The 19,125-nt window shown below is 36.0% G+C and overlaps 2 protein-coding genes across 9 annotated transcripts in view; one reads left to right on the top strand and one right to left on the bottom strand.

Annotated features, from left to right (window-relative positions):
• The first annotated feature begins 4,467 nt into the window (after positions 1-4,467).
• Positions 4,468-18,925, top strand: bncr (bouncer). The gene is made up of 3 exons (XM_046864396.1): positions 4,468-4,855; positions 16,012-16,280; positions 18,598-18,925. Exons 1-3 carry the CDS (start codon positions 4,570-4,572, stop codon positions 18,802-18,804), a joined length of 762 nt encoding a protein of 253 aa, XP_046720352.1. The 5' UTR covers positions 4,468-4,569; the 3' UTR covers positions 18,805-18,925.
• Positions 9,325-19,125, bottom strand: part of reln (reelin) — a 515,746-nt gene continuing 505,945 nt past the window's right edge. For 6 of the 8 annotated variants that reach the window (XM_046864386.1, XM_046864388.1, XM_046864391.1 and 3 more), the window contains 6 exons: positions 14,916-15,073; positions 14,555-14,774; positions 14,226-14,423; positions 14,052-14,150; positions 13,662-13,667; positions 9,325-10,877 (listed from right to left, as the gene is read on the bottom strand). In XM_046864386.1, the coding sequence (XP_046720342.1) occupies positions 10,778-10,877; positions 13,662-13,667; positions 14,052-14,150; positions 14,226-14,423; positions 14,555-14,774; positions 14,916-15,073 (781 nt within the window). In that variant the 3' untranslated portion in view covers positions 9,325-10,777. The remainder of the gene's footprint in view (positions 10,878-13,661; positions 13,668-14,051; positions 14,151-14,225; positions 14,424-14,554; positions 14,775-14,915; positions 15,074-19,125) is intronic. The other 2 variants (XM_046864387.1, XM_046864394.1) reach the window with 1 other exon arrangement.

The following is a 19,125-nucleotide window of genomic DNA, read 5'->3' as shown; positions in this document are numbered from 1 at the left end:
ACAGCTGGTGAGCCTCTTCCCAATATTATTAACTCCTTGCTATATTTAGGTCATGTCCCTAAACCCCTAATTAAGAAACCTAATTTGGATTCAAATGAACTATTAAATTACAGACCCATTTTAAATCTTCCATTTATGTCTAAGATTTTAGAAAAGATTGTGCCTGTCTGGTTATGCTCCTTCTTACAAAAAAACAATATCTTAGAAGAGTTTTATTTAGGTTTCAGGCCCCACCATAGCACAAAAGCTTTACTAGCTTTATTTATAGCTTTATTTTATTTACAAATGACCTGTTTTTAGCTTCAGACCAAGGCTGCATCTCTTTGTTAGTTTTACTAGTTCCCTTTCAGGAACTCAAGCAGCATTAAAATGCCCCGCGTTGTCCACACTCTGAATCACATGTAAAATCTGGCCAATAGGCAAGTCCTGACATCATCGACGGGTGTAAACCAGAAAGCTACAAAAACGGCTGAGCGATGGTAGCGACATTAGCTTCTGTTGTTCAGGTAAGTGTTTTGTGTGTAAATCTTTGCAACATGGCTTGGCAAACAAGCTTTTGCAGCTGTGCGTTGTTTGCCTGTAAGTGGAGCATGCTCAGTCAGCTCTTGAGAGAGACAATTGTCCGTGCTGTACCCAGATGGCTATTCGCACTCTCCACTCCCGGAGATCACTCTTTTAAGAGAGTGCTCTCCCTCGCTGCTCAGGTTCCGCTCTCGCCGAGGCGAAGCCGCGCCGAAGGTCGTGGGGCTCGCAGGCCTGTTGAAAGCCACTTCGGCCTTAGTGGGTAAGGCTTACGCTCTGCTGCGTCGCACGACTGACTTAACCCTTAGGGCCAGGAAGCACACGGAACTGGCCGTGGGTCGGTCGATCACCTTGTCAGAGATCCCTGACAGGGCTTTTCTGCTGAATGCCCTAATAGCTTTTTCTGGCCTTTTCGGCGATGTAGTCATTTCAGGAGTCAGCAAAAAAGTCGGAGGTGTTTAAGCCGTTCCTCCCTCACCGCTCTCTTTGTGCTGCTTGGTGGGCAAAGCCCCAGCCCAGCACGGCCAGCCAGCGCAAAGCCTGAGAACGCTGGTGGTGCCCAGACACACTTTGCAGGGACTGGTCAGTTCGGTGTGATGGTATGCTCGTTCCCAAAGCATTTTGACACAGCGTGATTTCCTAAGGGAACGTCTCTAGGTTAGGCATGTAACTCTAGTTCCCTGGGGGAACGAGACGCTGCGTCTCGAGCCATACTCCCTGCATCACTTACTTTCTCTTTCCTCAGCCATTTTGTAGCTTCCTTGTTCCTATTGGCCGGATTTTACACGTGATTCAGAGCGTGGACAATATGGTGTGTTCCCAAAGCATTTTGATGCAGCATCTTATTCCCTCAGGTAACTAGGGTTAAATACATAACCTAGAGACGATCTTAGTGCTGCAGTCAACACTATAGATCATGACTTTCCCCTAGATCACTTACAGAATTAGGGACATTCAGGGACAGGCATTAAGTTTGTTTAAATCCTACCTGTCTAATCATTACCATTTTGTAGATTTGAATGGAAAACTATTCAGGCTAATGCAAGTAAAATATGAGGTGCCACAAGGTTCAGTTTACTCTCCCAGTTTTAGTGTAGATTAAAGACATATCTTTTTAGCAAGGCCTACACATAACACATCACTACTATCAGAGGTGTCAAAAGTACACACGTCCTTCAGTTAAGTAGAAGTATAGATACTCATGTTTAAAAAATACTCGGGCAAAAGTTGAAGTACTGACTATATTTTTTATAAGTTAAAGTAAAGAAGTTTGGGCTCTGACATGTACATAAGTAAAAAGTAGCCATTTTTACTACCTGTTTTAGTGTCATGCTGGTAACTGGACCTCACATCAAATTATATTAGGGCTGTCAATCTATTAAAATATTTAAATGGGCTGTTGTAAATGTACCTTAAATTAATCAACTTTTTAATCATCTAATCAACATGGGTATAGACAAATATTGATGCTTCATGCAAAAGCATGTTTATTATTCGTAAAACCAATCTCAACATAGAGCATGAAACAAAATATTCTTGTAAACATTTTAAAGTAATTATGGTGTTTTAAATTAAGTAAATTATCAGGACACCAAATAGAACATTTGCTTTGTTTCCACATGGACGGTTAATAAGCTGATACCGGAGAAACTGCACCTCTTTCATCAAATTACAAATTCAGAGAATATTTGTATTCGATCTGTTGTATATTTAAATTTAGACTTTTCAAGCTTTCTATACATATATTTATGATGTCTGTGAGGCAAGTAGTCACTGAGATTCAGTGTGTTTTATTTGTGTGTCTGTGAATAGAGGAGACAAAGACGGCATAAAGCTCCCCCTGTCTGTTTTTTTTACTTTACAAAAGCACAATGTTTTGTTGTTATTAAGAGTGTGTAAAAAAAATACAGTAATCTATGTTTGTTTAATCATTATGTTGAAAAATGCCACAAAATGTGCTGTTGGACGACCTCAGAAGGTTAATTGTGTGCTGATTAAAAATAATTTTTTGGTAGAGCTTATTTATTTTTTATATGTGAGTAAAGAAAGGAGATCATGAATAAAAGTATGTTCTGCTGAATGTTTTAATATTGCCTATTTTATATTTATTTATTTATTTATTTATTTATTTATTTATTTATTTATTTATTTATTTATTTATATTTTCCTAAAAATGGTCAAACAGAAATGCACGCTGCAGTAATCACGCCTTAATAAAACCATTGCCTTTAAAATGTATTTGCATTTTGACAGCCCTAAATGATATTACTACAAAACTAATTTTAAATTTTTGTTACATAATAAATGTATCCATGCTGAACATCCACCATATAGAACAAAAGCAGAGCAAAGATGATGATGATCAGGTGATCAGAAATATCTCTGTTATCAGTCATGTTAACATCGCTGACAATGCAGACTTTGAGACCTTGCCTTACGCATTCTTATTGTTAGTCTACATCTGTGGTGTGTGATAGCCAGGAAGTGATACACCAGTGGTAGATTAAAAAAGCCGCACAATGATAGGAATAAGGCTGATGGTCTAAAAACGGCGTGCAATGAGAAGGAAAGAAATTGACATTTCACCAAATAGATTAAAACTAAAGTAACAAGCCTGGTTTGAAAATGTAAGATATCTGACAGTACAGATATTTGTGTAAAAATTTATGAGAAATGTAAAAAGTTGTCCAAAAAATAAATAGTGAATTAAGTACTAGTGAAGTACTGATACCAAAAAAATAAATTTGAGTACAGTACTTCCCACCACTGCATACTATAGCCTTGTGCTTGTTAATATTATGAACAGCAGCTATGCTAATGCCTCTCCACTGCTTCTCTTTTTTTACCCATCCTGAGTGTTCCCGAGGTTGCGCCAGTTCCAGTTCTGTCCCACATCATAAATATTATGGACCTTCAAGTACATGCCAAGCCCACAATCATCCCAAACAAACCTAGATATATACCAGCACCATTTAGATCCTAATTCAAGTAGAGTTTGGATATTGGATGTTTTTGAACATTTAAAGGCTCAGGCATGAAGGAGTTGTTGTTGGGTCTATGATAATCTCTGATGTTAAGCTATTTTATTATTTTCTTAGTAGCTCCTGGTTTCACAACTCCAACTGGCTGTGTAACTAGAAAGTATATTGTAGAAGGGAACTGTAGAAAGGACATCACTCATAATCACACACTCCAGTGCTCATGATAGTTCTCATTCTCCATTGTTTTGTATTGTTTAAGATTTATAATCACACTCTTGATATCACACAAATGAAGATGGGTTACCAGTCTGAGTCTGGTTCCTCCCAAGGTTTCTTCCTTATACCATCTAAGGGAGTTTTTTTCTTGCCACAGTCAACCTAGGCTTGCTCATTAGAGATTAATACACATCATTCACTTATATTCAAAGTTCTGTAAAACAGCTTTGAGACAATGTCCATTGTGAAAAATGCTCTAGAAATAAAACTTAAACTTGAAACAGACCATTAATCTATTTAACTGCTTCAGTCAACCTGTGAAATGTTTTAGATATCCACAAATAAATCTTTGCACATCTTGTTTTATTCATTTGTGGCTCCTATATGTATTAATCATTTTCTGTGAATCTTTGTGCAAGCTTATAAATATATATATTTAAAAAATTTCACTCTTTGTATTTGAAATATTTCAAATATCTCACCCCCATGCCACCAATCAATCAACAAGGACCATCAATATAATTTGAAATGAACATCAAATATAAAGAAGACTTGTAAAAACATTTTTCAGCTAAATTCTTTTTGTTTATACATTAAGAGACATTTCTTAATATAGAATAGTTTTTAGTTTTCATTCATTTAGTTATTTAAACTGAACTACACTGCTCATTAAAGCAATAGACATAAACAACTGCACCTGATGCACTCATCTACTAATTTAACCTAATTGCCAAGCTGAGACGCCAATGTTTCAAATGCGATTGTTGTAACATGGTATATTTAGCTAACCATCTTTAGCAAAGCGTCTTCAGGAAGTCCTTTTTTTTTTTGTTGGCTAGAAAAAGGGAAAATGTCAGAGAAAGCTTGGTTGTCTAGTAGATCTCTCCTAAACTATAATTACTTTGCTTTGTGTGTATGTGTGATTTTCCTTCCTGGCATGCACTGTGAAAAACTACTTTGCTACTATTGTCCAATGCAGTTGGTCTACAAACCATGTAGGCATGTTTTGACTGAATGCCTACCAGGACAGCAGTGTTTCATTGCAAATGGGCATTATGGAGATTATAGTGGAGTGTTTATCAAGGGCTGTATACCAGAGGACAAATGCCTAAAGGAAGATAATCACATCATCTATGGTATTAACATCTCCATACGTTTTCTTTGCTGCATTTCTGATTACTGTAACTCAGGCCATCATTGGGCTTACAACCATACACTGATTGAAATGATCTTTGCTCTGACTGTTTTTTGTTGTTGGCCAAATTAAGATCAGTAAATTTATCATTCGGTAAATTTGAAAAAAGTATGTCATATTTACTAAAATAGTGTATGTTAAAATGTAGATTATAAAAAAATAAAATACACATGTAATCCATTGTCTATTGATTCATCCATACATTAATCTTAAATAGTAATGAAAAGATTATCCATTTTAAGAGTTGCCGGTATACTCTTTCTTCAGATAGTCACTAAATTAGAATCCTTATATTTAGTTTGTCCCACTTGGGCAAGGTTATATGCAATCTGCTTTTAAAATGTTTCTTAATAAAAAAAACTTTTAAAAGCTGAGAACACTCCTGTAAGGAGTTAACCCTAGAGGAACCCTTAAACAACAATTTAATCAGCTTTAATTATAAGATGACTGTTTATTTATTGTCTGATTTTTTTTTTCTGCAATATCAATATGAATGACATACAGTGACAGGAAATACATTTAGTGTTTAAGATCAATTTCAAAATTATACACAATAACTTTGCATGTGTTAATGTGAAAAAAATATATTTTAAAAACCATTGAAATCTTGGCATGTTTTGCATTCCATGACAATGAGACATTGGTACATTCATTACAAATGACATTAACTGCATTTTTTTTTTTTAGTGTTTGCTATATACTTTTTAGCTACAGTCTGCACTTGGGTTTGCACAAACTCAAGTTCTGATTCACTTATAGATCAAATCCATTGTTATCTGACATTTCAATAGAAGATAAAAGGCTTGAACATTTTTACTTTTTGTACAAAGCAGTTTTAGTTAATTATCAGAAACTTCTATTTAAAATAGTGTCCAAATACTTTGTCCTCTCAATAAATATTGTTTAAACATTGTTTCTTGTGAATTCTGCTAAACCTTCATTTCTGTCCAGATGTGGACCAGTTAGGGTGAGAGAACATTACAAGGAGTTAAAGGGTGTTGGAAGTTTTTCTACACACATTTCCCAATGCTTACAGTTGCATTTTAAATAGGAAACATAGTGGTCCATTTATAATTAACATCTTAATATTAAAATCATCATAATATTTGTATAAAATTAATGAACAGAGCACCACATCAAATCACAAATATTCATAGACACAAAACACCAAGGACATAATCACAATTATACATTACTTACTTTGAAGTCTTGGAAATGACTAAAGATTTAATGTACCTCTCCACATAGGATGATTTCACCACATCCTTTATTACATTAAGACCACAAATCATTATAATGAACATCATTGATCTGGTAGAATATCACAGTGTATCACCTTAATGGTTAATAAACCTTAGTTTATTACAATAGAGGAAACACAGATTTGTGTAGGAAAATTGCACTTCTTAACAGATATATGGCAAAAATGTATCTTTAATTGCAACTCTGGTTTTCTGTTTTTTTTTTTTACTCTAAATAAATAAGAAAAGTATATAACATATCTGTATATACAAAACAGAGAAGTGTGCACGATAAATTAACCTCAATTATATCATTTTCACATATACATCACATGCTTACAGGTTTGTTTTAACAATATTAAATATTTTTAATGACTCATTTAGTAAATATATTGGCTCAAATTGCTTGGATTGTTGTTGTTTTATTTATTGAAATAACTTTTTGAGGGATGTAGCACGTTTTACCTTATAAAATTACATCAAGTGTTGAAATAAAATTAAAAGAAAGACCTACAAAAACCTAAGAAGCAATTGTCTTATCTACTAGCCGTTCTATTTTCTGCTTTGTCAATTCATCTGAGTAGATGATACAATTGGGTATAGCCTTGAATGATGTAGGATTGAGGATTTAGAAAGGCCTGTCTCATGAAGCAGGTTTAATATTACCTTACCTTTCTGACTACACATCTGATAAAAAAGGGTTTGCAACTATACATCAGTTCAAGATTTTAATCCAATAGAACTGTTAAAAGAGCAAAGGAATGCCCTCACCAGCATTATAGTGTTCCACATAAAAATGTAAATATATATGACTGTCTTTTTTATATTTAAAGCTGTGGGACATTCTGTGATGATGCTGTGAGCAGTCAAAACTGAGAGAGAGAGAGAGAGAGAGATAGAAATTAAAAAATATATATTAATAAACCACAAAATGTTAAAAGGAAATGCAGTAAAGATGAAATATTGCCTCTACTCTTTTTAATTATTCCTAAAAGAGTTGTTACAGTTTGTTACATGTGCATCTTTTGTCATTTGTCTTTTTGTCATTGTTTGACAGTTTCAATGTAGTTTCAATGTAATGCAAATATATTTAAAATTCTTTTTTTTTTTTTTTTTTTTTTTTACATCAAAGTCTTTCCTGCTCACTTACCAATTAAAATGTTTAATCTAATCATCCAAATATGTGGCACCATGCAAAAATCAAAACTCCAGATGTATCTTAAAATCAAGTTATCAGCAGTTTCTGAAATACTGAATTTGCTACCAATAACCATGCTAGTCTATTCACCTTCAAGTGAACATTAACTAAAGCCTTTGACCTGTTCCTGCATCATTTTTTGCACTGTGCTGTTGCTACATATTTGACTGATTAGTTAACTGCAAAAATGCAAAGGTGTTATTAGAAAAAATTGTAGATTGGTGTAGCTAGAGCAGCAATCTAAGCAACTTTGAGAACCTGCCACAGATCACTGTAAACTTTTATCAAGTATTTGCATGTATTTTGTGGTCAATTATGTCATTATACATTCTTTACTGACAGTGTTTTCAGGTGATGCCACTGATTCTTTGTTTTCTTACAGAATTTTTTTTCCTTTCTTTCTTGATAGTGTGTATAATTTGCAAAGCTTACTTTTCTGAACTGATTCATCAGTACTCTTTAAACATGTTGTAAAACTACTCAGTATGACCATCAGTAATTATCCAAAATGATTTGTAAAGATTATGGTCATCAGATACTTAGCAATTTTTAACAATGCAGAGCTTAATTAACTTGTAAAAAAAACTGTAATTTGTCATTGTAAATTCTGAGCTGTTGCACATTATTTAAGGCATAGCCATTTAAAGGAACAGAGCTAAAGTCAGCAGAAATTATTCCAATCAAGCAAAAACTCATCTCAGTGTATTTAAGTGGTAGTGCATTTTCTCCCCAAGAGGCTCCACACCATCTTCGTTACAATCAATGCTAAAATATATGTAAATCTCGCTATCTCCTTGGGCCAGATCCCTACTGAATCCATCAATCTGCCATAATATTAAAACAATAATATTAAAATGCCAATCTGTGAAATTTTACCAGCTGTGCCCATTGTAGTCACATTTATGAATTTAATGTATATATTCTGAATCTTATTATATTTATAAAGCTTCTTTGTGATAATGTCCATTGTTTAAAAAAAAATTCTACAAAAGAAAATTAGTATTTGTAGGCGCTTTCAGCAATGGAAAGGGGTCAGCAAGGGAACTCAATGTTGTTACAGGCCCCCTTTGCAGCAAATGTGTCTTGAGTCCTTTCATCATGGCCAGCATTATTTATATATATATATATATATATATATATATATATATATATATATATATATATATATATATATATATATATGTATCATTCACACACCTATACTCTGTCTTACTTGTACTGACTTGTACTGTCATAGCCATAAAAATGATACATTTGTATTAAATCATAAAAAATAATACATGAAAATGATTTCACTATAAAACAGATCTGAAGTATTAAGAGTAAAAATGTTTACACACAGTTACAATGGCATCTAAGAATAAAACTGTGGTAAGCATATGCAAAAACACAATTTTTAATTTTACATTTTAAAAAGGGATGCCTGGTCCCCAAAAGTTCGAGAACCCCTGGTCTAGAACATCTGCATCTGGGAAAATCAGAGTATTAATGTACCCTTATCCCATTTGCATTTTCTGTATGTTCTACATTTTAATACATCAGAACTACTTGTTGGAGAATAAATAAAATGGTGTAATATTTTGAATTACCCTTACATCTTTGAAACATTTGCTTACAGGGTCATCAAATTGTCCTCAATTCTCTTTTTTGTTACCCTTTAAATACTATAATAGTTATTGTTATCACAATAGTTATACGTGTCTTCCATCCTTGCAAATATGTCTGTTACAGAGCTGGCAAAAGTACACACAATCTTCACTTAAGTAAAAGTACAGATACTTGGGTAAAAGTTGAAGTACTGGCTATACCTTTTACTCAAGTTAAAGTAAAGAAGTTTGGGCTCTGAAATGTACTTTAGTAAAAAGTAGCCATTATTGCTACCTGTTTTAGTGTCACACTGATAACTGGACATATTAATATTAGGGCTGTCAATCTATTCAAATATTTAATCATTTAACTTAACATTATTTAACTTAATCGCACATTTGTATCTGTTCAAAATGTACTATATATTAATACTTTGTTTTTAATACTCTAAGCAACATGGACATGCAGAAATATGGATGCATTATGCAAATATTTATTTGATCTATTTATTGTTGTAGTGAACTGGGGGGGGGTCACAAAAATGCAAATATGCTTATACAACCACAATTCCAAAATTGTAATAAATACAGAATGCAATGAACTGCAAATCTCATAAATCCTTATTTTATTCAGAATTTAACAATTGAAAACATGTCATGTTTAATTTGAGAAACTGTCAAGAACTGTTCAAGAAAACTAAGGTTTTTTTTTTTATTATTATTTGATGGCTGCAACGACTAAAAAACAAAACAAAAAAATAATTGGAACATGGCATTATTTACCACTGTCTAGCATCTCCTCTTCTTTTAACATCAGTTCACACACACAAACACATATACATACATATGTATGTTTATATTTATGTATATTCTGGGTCATGCCAGCTTCTTTGCATGAAAGAACATTAACCTGTAGTTGTAGATGGCATAGCAAAATTTGTTCACAGACAATGATTCCTAGAGGTGGAGGATTTGGTGAATTTAATTACAGAATCATACCTGTTTTTAATGCAGTGCTGCCACCCGAGAGCCCAAAGATCGAGGGCATACAATATTGATTTTTGCCATTGTTGCATGCACACAGAGATTTCTCCAGAATCTCTGAATTTTTTGATGATAGAGATATTCAAATTCTATGTAATATGATGTTGAACATTATTCTGAAATAGTTCCACATGAACATCTGTACACTTTGTATACCCAGTCATGGTATTTACTTTTTGCTAATTAACCTAATTAGTTTCAAAAATATCCCTGCATTTTATTTTATTAGCACATAGTTTTCCAGCTTCTTGTTGCCCTGTCCCATTTATAGAAATATTGATGCCATCAAATTCAGAATAAAATTATTATAATTTATTTTTAAATGGTACAAATGATCATATTATTATATCAGTTTATAATGCATTTCATTCTGTTTTTATTTACATATAACCTTTTTCACCATTTGTAATTTTTTTTTGTTTGGAATTGGGGTTGTAATAGTTGCATAGTCTATAAAAAATTTCTGAACGGTTTGTGTGTTCGTGTGTGTGTGTGTGTGTGTGTGTATGTGTGTGTGTATAAGCCAAGTAAGCTACAGGATTATGGTCACCAAATGTAAAACCAAATAACATGCTTAATTTTGGCAGATGGCAATAAATGTGTATGATCCGCTTTGTGAGACAGGCCTAATAATGATGTGGCTCTCGAAAGTTATAAATTCTCCATGCTCATTAATTGTAAATAGCTGATTTTTTTCTTTTACTTCTCCCTTTTCAAGTTGTAATTGCTCTTAGATTGAAGAGGTTGTTTTGCTATGACAGAAATCCACTTGTGGTAGTTGATTTTTGTGCTTTCTAGTAAGTGAAGTGTAGTAATGTCCTCCTCTTCCTGTTAAAGTAGTGGCTTAGACCCGACTGTCTGGCGGAGTTCATCATGTAGTTTTGTTTACGGGAGCTGTAAAAGAGATATCACAGGATTAAAAAAAGTAGAAAAAGACAAAAGCTAAAGGTAAAAAAAAAACAAAAAAACAAGTACAGTAATCCCCCACTTTACCATGGTTCGAATTTCGCAACCCCGGTTTATTGTGGAATTGCATTTTCCACATATTTTTTTGTTGTGCTGATTTTCCCAGTCTCTCGTGGATAGCATGATAGACCAAAAAACTTATAGAGAATTGTTTTTAATGGAGTTAAATGTTGAAATAATGAAATTTATAAATAAAAATATAATAATTAATTATAAAATTAAGTAAAATGTTAATACAGTACAGTACTGTATACATAAAATAGCATTTTTGGGGTGGTGTACATTTATCACGGTTCTCGTTTACCACCGCTGGTTTGGAATGTAACCTATATAAATGAGTCTATATTATGTGAAATATTTACAACCCCACTTCCAAAAAAAGTTGGGACACTGTGTAAACTATAAATCAAAACAGAATGCAATGATTTGCAAATTTCATAAATCAATGTTTTATTCACAATAGAATAAAATACAAAAAGAAGTTTAATCTGAGAATATTTACCATTTAAAAAAAAAAAAAGCTCTTAAACTAAACAAAGATAGTTGGCATATAATCTATTTTCAATGTTTGACTTGAAACATGGTTATTTTACAAATATAAAAGAAAAAGTTGATAAATAAATAAACAAATAAATATTAACAACAAATACATTTAGCTATTTTTCAACAAGTGTAGTGTCTGCTATGCAGCATTATCCAAAATGTTGTTTATCTTCACAAATGGCATGGCTTCCTTGGGGTCAAAAAACTCCTTCTGCTTGCCACTGTAAGTGATTCTAAGTTACATTGGGTGGAAAATATCATGCAATCTTGAAGCAACTTCTTGATATCATTAAACACAGATCTTATGTGTTTTCTCACATTTTACACTACCTTAAAATTTGTGTTTATGATTCAGACACAGTGTCATCGTGTTTAGGTAAAAAATATTTTAGTCATGTCTTTTGCACGCACACACACACACACACACACACACACACACACAGACACACACACACACACTAAAGCATTCACTCAGATTGTAAACATTTGAGTGGCTGTCCACAGTGAAAATCGATTGTTAAAAAAGATTGTTAAATGATTGTTAAATGGTAATCTGCTCTAATGGATATAAACAATTGCGAACACTAAACAGATTTAACATCAACAAAAAAGTTAAATATAGGTACCACATTTACTAGCACCCTAATGCATTTATATGAGTAAAATATACTATAAGTATATTAGAACATTTAATCATGACTTCCTGTTACACAGAGGTATAAATATAAGATAAATATAGCACAAATTTGGTTCTTCACCAAATAAGAAAGTGGCTATAAGAAAATAGTAAAAGCATTAAAATTGCACATTTCAACCATCAGTTTAATAATTTAAGATTTTATGAACCAACCTGGAAGAGGATGCATGTCTATTTTTTCTCAATACACTGTAAAGAAGATAGTTTAATTGGCCAAAAAGTCTCAGAGGGGACTCAGAGAATAGTGAAAGTTAGTTGCGAGTCAGAAAGTCTATTAATTCAAAATAATTTTAATTCACAGATGTCACCACAAGTTTTAAGTGAAAAGCATCTACTTTCATTCAGAAACAAACTTGAGCATATTTAGTTTGCCAGACACTACTGGAATTGGGTTCTAAGGTAAGGGGAAGCATCATGTAAAGAAGAAGCCATATATGAACATGATCCGGAAAGGCCACTGCTTTATATGGGCCATAGCTCAAAAATGGTTTGTGGCAAAGTGGAAAATAATTCTGTGGTCAGACAAATAAAAATTTTACATTCTTGACCTTTCAGCTTATCATCAGCACTCAGTTCAAAAGCCTGCATATATGATAGTATGGGGTGCATATGTGCCTATGAAATGGGCAGCTTGTACATCTGGAAAGGCTTCATCAATGCTAAAAGATATATCCAGGTTTTAGAGCTGCATATAAATACACAGCATTGTTGAGCAGTTAGAATTCCATTACAGGCAAGAATGGGACAACATTTCTCTCCAGCAACTGGTTTCCTTAGTTCCCAGACATATTCAGACTTTTGCTAAAAGAAAATAGCATACTGTGGTAAACATGGGCTTGTCCCAACTTTTTTGAGACATTTTGCTGCAATCAATTTCAAATTACATATTTTCATGTTCTCTTAATATGTTCTCTTGATAATAAAATATGGGTTTATGAGATTTGTGTTGCATTCTGTTTTTATTGACATTGTGCACAGCATCCCAAATTTTTTGGATTGGGGATGTAGGTAAAGGAGCAAATCTGGAAGATTCATGAGCACACAGTGCCCAGTGTTTTGGTAACATGGTATGTTTAAATTATTTTCTCTGTGTCTCTGTTTGTCTTTTTGTCAAGCAACAGAGGCTCCTGAGATACGAGATACAAATGATCCTGACATCTTATCCATTCTGATAAAATCCCGTCCAGGATAGTGTATCAGTTAGAAACCACACTCTGCTGCTCTGACACCAGAATGAGGATGGGTTCCCTTTTAGGTCTGGTTCTTCTCAAGGTTTCTTCCTCATATTGTCTAAGGGTTTTTTCTGTTGTCTCTGGCTTGCACTACCACACCACAATGAGCAATGTTTATTGTAAATTGCATAAAAGTAACACATATTTAATAATTATTTCCTAGAGAAAATTGCATGACATTTTTAGATTTTATAAGAATGTTTGTAGTTATTGATTTAAATCATCATAGATGTAGCTTACCTGACTCTATAGCCAGACCAAAGGGACAGCAAAACAAATACAAAAGCAGAAATTAGAATGCAAAACAATAAAGACACAGAGGGAGTGCTGCTCACATGCACAAAAAATATGGAAGGGCAAATTCAGAGAAAGGCATAACTAGAGAGGAAAAATATGGACAGAGGTCCAGAACCAAAACACAAAAATCAGTACTTGGAGAGGTTTTGTGAGAGAAATGGAATTGTTTAGAAGGCATACAAGAAAGAGACACACACAAAAGGAAAGGGTAGATAAGATGATGATAAGATGATGTGCATTGCACATATATAGAAGTATGCAACAGAAAGAAGAGAAAGAATCAGAAAAAATAGAGAAATTAACAAAATTGTAAAAGACTGCAAGTCTACTCACAGAACAACTTCCACATGATCTAGAGCCCACTGGTCTTTCCCTGTACCACCATGACGTGGCTGCCACCATCGCAACTGAACTCCTTTCACACGGGCTTCACTGCAAGAGGAAGAAACAACCTATTGGGCATTTGAAAATAAACAGCACTGACATCACATATGTTTTAAGACTTACAGGGGAATGTTATAAGAGACTCTCTGGGCTTTGATGAAATCTTTAGTCTGGTGTTGAGCAATGACATGCCAGCTGACTCCATTGTTAACACTGTACTGGAGCAGCACAGCCCGGTCAGCAGTGTCAACCTGGTTCAAAGCCGAGTTACAGCTGTCTGTTTGTGCCATGCTTCCAATCTGCAGCACAAACATGATCTTGCTGCAATTGAGAAAAAGATGGGTGTGTGGGGTGGGGTTTGCAGTGGGTTACTTTTCTAACTGTTAAACATAAATTAATGTGAAAATATAAGTAAATACTACTCTTGTCTTTGGTTATAAAGTGTACTGTACCTGGCCCTGGAAAGTTCCAGAGGTTTGGAGATGGCCTGTCTCATTTTGCAGCCATTAAAATATAGAGAATCTCCATGGGCATGTGGGGAAAGCTGGCCACAACCACTGCTTACCCTTCCACCCTGAATGACACTCCAGCTGTCCTTTGACACAGACCCAGACTCAAAGTTGTCTTTGATAGAAGTGGGAAGATCACTGTTCCACAGGGAGCAATCATCACCTGAGAAAAGTAAAAACAATACAGTGATATATCTAAGCACTGTGAACATTAATATTACTATTGTTACTAACAAAGTCCCCAAATGTAGTACAAAATAATTAATTATATAATGTAAACAGAAGAATAATTAGTGTTGCCAACCATAGTGCCCTTCGTCACAAAGACACACTGCTCCAGTTGTGCAGTAACCATGTCCGCTGCAAAGACCTGGACATGCTTCACCAATGTAGACATTATCAACTCCCCAGCCAAATCGCTCACCAGCATCCTCCTTCTGAATCCAGCGAAACTGTGTTGCACTGCAGACCAACAGGAATATATTTACATTACATTTGTTTATGTTGTGCTTAATTTACAGTTTAGTCTGTTGACCCCAGATCATACTGAATCCTGTCATTAAAATTGTTCTAATTTAATGACACCAAGTTAAATACAGTCTATCTCTGATATGTTTCAGGGCTTCTTTTTTGTATGATTGCTAAAATGAGAGAAATATGTCACAGAGGATCAAAGTGTAACATTTCTAAAAGCCATTTTTTTAGATTATCTTTGAAAGAATAGACCTTGTAATCTTTTGTGTAGATTTCAGCTTTATTCTATGATGAGAATGTTGTAACCATCTGACTGTACTGTAAATACATCAGTAAATATTTATTTTATTGGTAATGGATAATTGTATTGATAGCCTGCATAAATAGCATGCATTATATAGAATTTAACAGAAGGTTTCACCTGACTTGCATTCAAGGCTTCTTGCACAATTTTTTGTTTATTGTTCATCAACAAATTGTTTAGCTAACATCTCTTACCTCAGTTTCACATATTTGAAACTCCCAATAGAGGCAATACATATGTGCTATGCAATTTTAAATTTCGTGCATCCAGATTCTAAATTGTTGCATTTTATATAAAATTAAGTATGTGTACATTTGTAAAATTAGATGTGAATGTGTAAAATATAATTTATTTATTTATTTAAATGAACTGTCTTCTGCTCTCTGCTTACAAGTTATTCCCATACAATTTTAAATTCAGGTACTATGTAAAGTATAGGTTTAAAGTCAAAGTATAGAGGGATAATTTCAATTTCTAAGGAGACATTTCCCTGCTTAGGATGCCACTTTGCCTCCCTGACTTGCTAAGTACATTAATTTTCTTCTCTGCCCTGCTGAGAATGTTGCTCTGCCTCTTTGTTGTACTTAGGACTTTACTGTGCTTTTCTGCCTTGCTTAAAAAGGTTCTCTGCCTCCCTGTCTTGCTGAGAAGAATGGATCACCTTCCAGCCCTGCTGAGGATGTCACTCTGCCTTCCTGTCTATCTGTGGACATCAAGACCAGAAACACGCTCTATGCCCAAATCCAAGGTGTCGGCCACCCTGAGGGTGGTCCTCTCCTCGAACAAGCAGGCAGCGGTAAAGCGGCCCTGACAACCAGAGCGCCCTGCATCATGGGAGGCGTTCTACAACTTGCACATCCCTCACGGGGTTGGGAGCTCCGCCCAAATTCGGTGAGACGAGTTACATTGTTCATGGCACATACACTGCCTGGAGATGGTGGCTGTGCTTATGGCACTCAAACACTTCTTCCGAGACCTGAGAGGTCACCACGTGCTTTTCCATGTAGACAATACGTCGAGGGGTCCCGTACATTAACTGCCTGGGGGGTCTCCGATCTTGCCCCCTGTACAGGCTGACGCACCTGATCCGTCTGTTTGTGACTCGGGAGACCTCACACTGTCCCCTCTGGTTCTTTCTCTCTCACCCAACCCCACTGGGGCTGGATGCCATGTTGCAGACGTGGCCGAGGCTTTGTTGGGGTTGGCCCTGTTCACCTTGAAGGGTTACGTGTCCGCTATCGCGTCTTATTGTACCCTGCCCACAGGGCAGTCGCTAGGGAAACACCCTCTCATGGCATGTTTCCTGCATGGCACCCAGAAGCTGAGGCCCAGGATACGATCCACTGTGACTGTGTGGGATTTTGCCGTCATGTTGGCGGCTCTATATAAGCCCCCCTTCGAGACTTTGGCCGAGGTGGCCCTTAGGTACCTGTCGGTTAAGACTGCCTTCCTTTTGGCGATATCCTCCCCTAAAAAGGGCCCATCTCTCCTAGAGTTTACCCCTGGCATGGCCAGTGCTTTCCTCTACCCTAAAGCTGGGTATGTACCTGAGATCCCTATGGCTCCCTCATGACCTGTCACGTTGCAGGCATTCTGCCCTCCTCCCTTTCTAGCTCCAGACCAGGAGAAGCAGAATCGACTGTGTCCAGTGCAAGCACTGGATACATACCTCCACAGGACGAGTCCTTGGAGGAAGTCGGAGCAGCTGTTTGTCTGCTATGGGCCTCATAGAAAAGGTTTTTCGGGCAATAAACAGACTCTCAGGAGATACATAGTGGATGCGATTTCCTCTGGTTATGAGTCCTCTTGTCTTCCCACTCCTTTCAGAGTAAAGGCTCATTCGACCCAGAGTATGGATGGCCTGGTCCGTGGGGATCCCCTGCTGGACATATGTAATGCTGCGGGTTGGTCCACCCCTTTGACCTTTGTCATGTTTTACGACCTCGACATCAGAGCCACTCCCGGCTCCTCTGTCCTGCACGCTGGAGGTGCCCAGACACACTAGGCAGGGACTGGTCAGTATGGTGTAATGAAATACTTATACTTGTTTTGATGCAGCTCGAGTTCCTGAAAGGGAACGTCGCTAGGTTACATATGTAATCCTAGTTCCCTGAGGGAACGAGACACTGCGTCTCGGGCCATACTCCCTGCATCACTGCAAGTGCTTACCTTCTCTTTTCTCAGAGGCTAATGTCGCTACCATCGCTCAGCCATTTTGAAGCTTTCTGGTTTACGTGACGTCACCCGCCGATGACTTCACGACTTGCATATTGGCCAGATTTTACATCTGATTCAGAGCGTGGACAACGTGGGGGCGTTCCCAAAGCGTTTTGACGCAACGTCTCGTTCCCTCAGGAAACTAGGGTTACATACATAACCTAGAGACGTTTGCCTATACTTAGGGTTGGCAATGATATACTGTATATAAGACTCCTGCAGCAATATTGTGAAAGCCCTTTTCTATTTATCAAGCTGTGGCTTATGACTTTAAAGCATTGAGCTACCCTTCTGCAGTGTGTCCTCAACGTGCTTCTCTGTAGCCCAACTGCTCCCAACAAGGAGCAGTGTCAGCAGGACTTGATAAAGGTGGTGAAAATGTTTGTCAAAAATGGTCATGATTTTAGCCAAGAAAACGTCCATTGGTTGGTCCAGTGATTGGTCAAAAAGCAGTGGAATATGTAATATCTGCCAGACATTCACTTCTGCGCTATGCCAACATTATACCACCAGGATTCCCCTGCCTATTCATTGTCACATAATTCAACTATAGCAGCAAAACTAATATTACAAGTCATAAAGTGTTGCAATCCAAGAACTTGCAATCCTTTAAGAGTGCAAGGGTTATTCCCATTCTGAAAGTACTCCTCTGGGTCCCTTGGACATCAGCAACTACAGACTAGTGTCACTACACTCTTTTCTTTCTAAAACAGGGGTCTTGAATGTTTTTCAGGTCAAGAACCCCTTAGGCGATAGAAACATGGGGCAGGGACCCCTGATAAAAATGTGTCAAACATAGCCACTGATATTAATAGAAACCATTTATATTATTGTATGTTCTATGTGAAAACAATTAGAACTTTGTTGTTGTCGTTGTACGTGCATTAAAGTCTGTGACAATTGTGACAATTATACATTTACATCAGCTTTAAGTTGAATAGAAATTTAATGTTATAATTATATATTTTATCTTTGATTATGTGCTTCACAGAGACGTGGCTGTGTGAATGGATTCCAGACTCTGCACTGCAGAGTCTTTCAGATTTTAAGAGCGGACTGCCACATGTTTTCAGGCAAGACGAAGTGTGGAGGAATTAGTTTCTACATTAACAGTTTTTGGTGCATTTATGTGACAGTGATCCATCTTTTTTTTATAAACTATATGCTCTTTTACTTGCCGTACGAGTTCATTCATTAATTCATTCTGGACAATGTTTACATTCCACGGCAAGCAGGAGGCACAGTGTGTGCTCGTCAACCAGATCCAGTGTGTGGAGTGCAACAGCAATTTTCTTCTTGGAATAAAATGTTTTCCACCATCTCTGTTTCTATCAGGATCTGTAAATGCCTACAGTGATTAGTTTCATAGATCTTATAGCTTATGTCCCTCCCAACGACCGTTCATACCATAAAATTTGTGCTTTGAGTCTCTACCAATGAATGAATCTACACTGGTACGCCAGTGTACACTGGCTACACTGGTACTGAGGACGGTGCTCAGTTTTAGAGTTCCGCTGAG

The sequence above is a fragment of the Silurus meridionalis genome, chromosome 13, assembly GCF_014805685.1.
Source record: "Silurus meridionalis isolate SWU-2019-XX chromosome 13, ASM1480568v1, whole genome shotgun sequence".
NCBI lineage: Eukaryota > Metazoa > Chordata > Actinopteri > Siluriformes > Siluridae > Silurus > Silurus meridionalis.
The sequence above is the reverse complement of the archived record's forward strand: the minus strand, read 5'-3'. Positions and strand labels throughout refer to the sequence as shown.